General features: G+C 48.5%; 1 protein-coding gene across 1 annotated transcript in view; it reads right to left on the reverse strand.

The window, feature by feature from the left end:
- The window catches only part of ACSS1 (acyl-CoA synthetase short chain family member 1), a 61,936-nt gene extending 55,878 nt beyond the window's left edge, over positions 1–6,058 (reverse strand). Inside the window, exon 1 of the mRNA XM_032351593.1 lies at positions 5,515–6,058. Within this exon, the coding sequence (XP_032207484.1) occupies positions 5,515–5,806 (292 nt within the window). The 5' untranslated portion in view covers positions 5,807–6,058. The remainder of the gene's footprint in view (positions 1–5,514) is intronic.
- Positions 6,059–6,362: the final 304 nt, after the last annotated feature.

A 6,362-nucleotide genomic window follows, 5' to 3' on the forward strand; every position in this document is an offset into this window, starting at 1 on the left:
TTGTTTGTTTTTTAAAGATTTTATTTATTTATCAGACAGAGATCACAAGTAGGCAGAGAGGCAGGCAGAGAGAGAGGGGGAGGCAGGCTCCCGGCAGAGCAGAGAGCCCGATGCAGGGCTCAATCCCAGGACCCTGAGACCATGACCCAAGCTAAAGGCAGAGGCTTAAACCACTGAGCCACCCGGGTGCCCCAGTTTTGTTTTTTTAAAAAAGATTACAATAGGATTATCATTTCCATTATAAAGAGGGCACACACTTACCTAGGAATTTTCAAGAACTACTGTCAGTTGTTTAAATACATCTCTTCCCCTCCCCAACTTTAAGTGAACCCACACAGGGAAATTCAATTTTATTCAAAAGAAATGAGGGAGTTAATATTCACAAAAGGATTCACAATGGGCTTTCTTTAAATAGAAAATCTTCCTGGCACATTTAAAGAAATTACATCAGTCTCAAATTGTATTTGCCAACTTTCCAGAAACATCTGCTATTTAAAGTAAGTCGTGCATCTGACAAGTGGAAGAATTCAGTCTCTTCAGGGGGACCCTCCTCCTAAGACCAAGGGTTACACTTCCATTTAGACTTCCTTGAAAGACTTTAGAAAAGTTTCTTCGGTCACTGAGAGAAAAATGAGGCACAGAAATGCAGCATCTTGCCACTCTCAGTGTGTCTGCCTTCTGGATTATGGGAGGTGCAATCAGAAAGAGGAGGGAAGTACAGCAAAATGGTTTCCATACCTTCAACTCATGCTCCAAAAAGCATCCAGAAAACTCTACGCTCAATGGTCAATTAAAAATAGTTTTTCTACACCCTTGCTTTAAGGTAAGAAAACCCATTTTTTAAAAAAAATCTGACTCAGAATTTGGTCTTTAGAAAAAAGAATTTAGGGGCACCTGGGTGGCTCAGTGGGTTAAGCCGCTGCCTTCAGCTCAGGTCATGATCTCAGGGTCCTGGGATCGAGCCCCGCATCGGGTTCTCTGCTCAGCAGAGAGCCTGCTTCCCTCTCATTCTCCCTCTGCCTGCCTCTCTGTCTACTATGATCTCTCTCTGTCAAATAAATAAATAAAAATCTTTGAAAAAAAGAAAAAAGAATTTAGGGGTGCCTGGGTGGCTCGGTTAGTTAAACATCTGCCTTCTGATCAGGTGATGATCCTAGGGTCCTGGGATGATTGGAGTCAGGCTCAGTGGGGAGTCTGCTTCTCCCTCTGCCCCTCCCCCCACTCATGTGCGTGCTCTCTCTCTCTCAAATAAATAAATAAAATCTTAAAAAGAGAGAAGAAACAGAATTTAGTTGTGTGTTTTGAAGGCAACACATGTCATTACCCTCTAGTTCTGCATTCTCAACTTCCTGACATCCTGAGCTCATGGGCAAAAAAGCACAGACTTTTATCCATTGAGCCCTGTGAAAGACAGCCAAATTTCAGATTGGTAAGAATACTTTCTAGATACTAACCTTTTATCAGCTATGTCATTTGCAAATATCAGAGGTGAGGTGGGTGGTGGGATGGGTGAAATAGGTGACAGAGATTAAGAGTACATTTATCTTGATGAGCACTGAGTAATGTATAGAATTGTTGAATCACACTATATTGTACACCTGAAACTAATATAACACATGTTAACTATATAGGAATTAAAATAAAAAACCTAATTCTTATAAAGATTTTTTTATTATTATTTATTTATATGACAACGGAGATCACCAGTAGGCAGAGAGGCAGGCAGAGAGAGAGAGAGGAGAAGCAGGCTCCCCGCTGACCAGAGACCCTGATGCGGGGCTCAATCCCAGGACCCTGGGATCATGACCTGAGCTGAAGGCAAAGGCTTTAACCCACTGAGCCACCTAGGTGCCCCAAAAAACCCAATTAAAAAAAAAAAAAAAGTATCCTCTTTAGATCTTGGTTTAAAAAAAAGAACCTTCAGCAAAGAAGTTTTACATAAATATAAGGGAAGCAACTGGAGGCTCTCTCAACCTGCCCTGCCCAGGTGGCCCCTGACACCATGACCCCACCTGGTGACCTGGCTGTCCCAGAGCCCCAGGATGGACTTTGAGAGCTGTGTTGGCCACCTGCATGCCTTCGCTAGCCTGCTTCCCTCTTATCCAAGACTGATCATATGCAAACCGATGTAGTCCTGTTCAGAGGAAACAGCACACTATTAACAATGCTGAAGGCCAAGTTCAAGGTCACAGCTTTCCCCATGATTCATTAATAAATAACAAAAGCCAGTGATTGGATGCAAGTAATGCTTTATAAGCATTTTCTCATTTGACACTAACAACAGCCCCAGATGTCCCCAGGTCATACATACACTGCCAGTCAGAAGAAGCTTAGCAGCGTGGCTCTGAGTATTGGTCTCAATACTAGTCTCTGAGACCTCCTGTCACCCATGTTCTGTCACCCAGTGACAAGCCCTGTGTAGGTGCTTCGGGCCACAGTTCCAGTTGAGCCCAGTCTACAGCCATCCCAGTCCAGGTCCCCGACTTTGGAGTGAGAAGCAGGACGGACACAAGAGACGGAGACAGACTTCAGGAGCAGAAAGAAGCCATCTCCTGGCGCTTGCCCATCAGCCCCTGTCCAAAGTCCTGACCCACAGAATCTGGGGGATTAATAAAATTGTTGCTGCTTTATGCCACTAAGCTTAGGGTAGTTGGATATGCAACAATAGTAACTAGAATAGAGTTTGGTTACACCTATCTTTATACATGAGGAGATGCATGCAAAGTACAGTTAAGGGGAAAACAAGGATTCACATCTAGGTGTGATTCTAGATACACTCTAGAACGCTAAACTGTATGGCATTACCCATATACCATTTTTGTTTGCTTAAAGGAGGCATCCCCAGGACACTAATCTCAATCCTATCCTTTTTATTATTTTTTTTTTCATCTTCACTGGTATGGGATATATAGGTCAGTGGTCCTCCAACTTGAACGTGCACCAGAAGCCCTTGGAGGGCTTGTTAAAAACACAGATTCAGGGCACCTGGGTGGCTCAGTGGGGTTAAGCCGCTGCCTTAGGCTCAGGTCATGATCTCAGGGTTCGGGGATCGAGTCCTGCATCCGGCTCTCTGCTCAGCGGGGAGCCTGCTTCCCTCTCTCTCTCTCTGCCTGCCTCTCCATTTACTTGTGATCTCTCTCTGTCAAATAAATAAATAAAATATTTTAAAAACAACAACAACAACACAGATTCAAGGCCCGGTTGGCTCAGCTGGTTGAGCAACAAACTCTTGATTTGGCTTAGGTCATGACTTCAGGTCATGACTATAATATTATTATTATAAATAAATAATAAATAAATATTTATTTATCAAATAAATAAAATCTTTAAAACACATACATACACACACACACACACACACACACACACATACAGAAAGATGGCAGGGCCCCACTCCCAAGGTTTCTGATTTTGACAGTCTAGAATGGGGTGTGAAAACTTATGTTTCTAAAATGTTCCCAGATGATTCTAACACCACTAGCCTGGGGACCACACCTTGAAAAGTATAGATCCTCCTGAAGGAGTAATGTCATTTTTGAGAGCAATACTTCTTTGGAACAAGCCATCATTGTGCTGTCTACAGATCAGGCCAAAACACCCGCACCCATTCCACAACGTTTTAAGTGGTTCCCAGGGCAGCTCTGGCCTGACCTGGCCTTTCTCCATACTCTGAACATACTTTGCAGACACTGGCAAAGGGCAGAGATATTCCTGACAGCTGAGTGGGCAGGCATATGCATTAGAGGTAGGAAGTTGTGAAAAGCTTTCTATACAACAGTTTTCTGAAGCTCAGCTGACTATGTAGACAGAAAGGAGAAATAAGTGAAGAAAAAAGAAGCAGAAGAATTGTTTGCTGAACACACCCAGCCCTGACTCAGTGAGGCTCATGAGGTCCTTGGTGCCTGTCCCATGAGGTCCGTCCCCACTGGCTTATCAAAGAGTGTGAGGTGGCAAGCCACCCAGGAATGTTCACAGTGGCCTCAGGCCTCCAGAAGCTGCACTTTCTATGCCTTCAGAAGCTGTTCTCCTCCCCTTCAAAGGCACATGCCATCAACCCTGCAAACCTAAGTGTTTGGTTTTCTTTCCATTGGTCCAAGGACACTTGCTGCTGACTCAATTTTAGAGAAAGCACTTATCTAGTAAGTGACTCACTTCGATTAAACCAGCAAAGTAATATACAATATGAAAAAACATATATCTGGTCCAAAGTTCCCTCAAGTTTCTTTGTTTGAAAGTTAACTGCAACACATTACCCATAATTTTATGTCTATTTCTAAATATAATAAATTAAATGCACTACTACATACTGATCACCAATAAATGCCGGACTGTTCCATACCTTCTGGCACTGTGTCCTCACAACCAGAATAGCAGGTAGGTATTATTGCCTGCAGTTTATATGAGGGGGGGCACTTAAGCTCAGAGGAGCAGAAAAATTTGGCCACTACCTGGTCGAGCTGTGCCACACAACAGATCCTACCTAGAAGTTCAGGTCTAGTCATGGCCCAGCCATGAAGATCTGCATGTGCTTTCCTTAAATAACTCCTAGACGCCAATCAACTCCATAGTCTGGGACAGCAGGCAGCCCCTCTGACTTGGCACCTGACTGCAAGTCCCATCTTGCCCTCTAAGACCAACCCCAGGCCTACCCTTCCTGGCCATTACCGCCTCCAGTCCCTGGACCTTCTCCCCTTGTGGCATGGGGATACAGTGTACCCACCTTATCTTAAAGAAACACTAGTGGATTCAATCTCAGAAGATACCAGAGGATTGACTGACTGCCTGGTGAAGCTGGTTTCTGGAATCTCAATCACCACCCCGTCTAAAGCAACCTGTAGGTCTTCCGAGGCAGTACACAACTGAAACAGTCAACTGGGAGACACCCATCCCTTCCTTCCCGCCCACAAGCCCCAGAGCAAGGAGATAACTGATTCCAACTGCTGGCGGTAATTTTTTCCTACCCCTCTGCCTGCCACTCGGTTTGTTTACTTGGGCAGTCTCTCCCGGAGCAAGTCTCTGGGGTACCCAACCGGAGGCAACAAGTCAGGCGCTTTTAGTTTTTGCCTCTCCCAGGGACAGGAGTGGGGAAGTCCCGGCCTACATCTGAGAGCCGGCGCCCTCCTCCCTAGCCTGGCCCAGGGGTAGCCCGCAGCGCAGTGGAACCCCCAGGCTGAACTCTGGGGACAGTGGACTGAGGAGCTGCGCTGGGGCAAGACCAATGACTGGGCGACCTGAACGGATGCCCGCCCGGGTCTCCGCACGCGCGAACCCTAGCGCTTAAGCTGGAATCTGGGTTCAGGGTGGCTGAGGCCCGGACTGGAGCCTCCGGGGATCCTGATGGGATGGGGGCTGGGGCGGTGAGGCGCCACCGTTGAGAGTGCGAGGAGCAGAAGACTGGAGGAGGGGCCTCCCGTGGGGCCGTGAATGGCTGTTAAATGCCCTCGGGACTCCTGAGCTGAGGGCGCCCTGGATTACTTCCCGTCCCCACCCCCACCCCCCCCGTAGCCCACTCACCAGACACGTTTAACTGGCCTCCTAGAAACCAGCCGATCTTCCCGCTGCTGAAATCACAGTCCCAGACGGTGTGGTAGGGGGTGTCCCACACCAGCGTGTCCTGAGCCAGCGGCCCCCAGAAAGCGGCGGGATCCCGGGCCGCCTGTGCGCTCTGCGCTTGGTACGAGCCTGGCTGCCCCGCAGCCCCGGGGGCGGCTCTCACCCCGCGCAGCTGTGGCACCGACTGCACCGAGCGCCCGCACAGGCTGCCCAGGAGCCGCCGCGCGCTGCGGCCCAGGCCACGCACCGCCATCTCGCCAGAAGCCCTGAGGCACTCTGAGCCGCAAGCTGGGGCTGCGAGCGGGGGCGCCCCTTAATGTCTGTGCGGCCCCGCCCCGTCTCCTCCTCCAGCCACCACCCACTCCTCCCCCAGCCTGTGCCGTAAGACGCTGCCTCCCGGAGCCTGCCCCAGAGAAGAGGTCCGCTAAGGAAGAGTAGGCAAGGGGAGCACAGGCCAGAAGGTGGCCGTCGGTTCTGGTGGGCTGTGATGCCCTTGTCTTTGTCTTCCCGACCTGACGCTCAGCGTCAGGCGGTTTTGGTTTCACTTTGTGGGTCTTCAGGAACCAACAGTTGCGCCAGGAAAAAAAAAAAAAAAAAAAAAAAAGACGGGTGCGTCACCGGGTATAGGCTCCAGGCTCCAGGTAGCCTGAACCATCCGTTATGGGAAAGAGCCGGCAAAAAATGGAAGCCTCTGGTGGAGGGAAGCACGCAGGTGGGTGTGAAGACCGCCACAGTTAGGTTCTTTCAGCATCTCAGAGGCTGAAGTCCAAATATCACTCCTTTTGTGCTCCCTTGGGAGTGAGCACATC

This window comes from Mustela erminea, chromosome 7 (assembly GCF_009829155.1).
Source record: "Mustela erminea isolate mMusErm1 chromosome 7, mMusErm1.Pri, whole genome shotgun sequence".
NCBI classification, from domain to species: domain Eukaryota; kingdom Metazoa; phylum Chordata; class Mammalia; order Carnivora; family Mustelidae; genus Mustela; species Mustela erminea.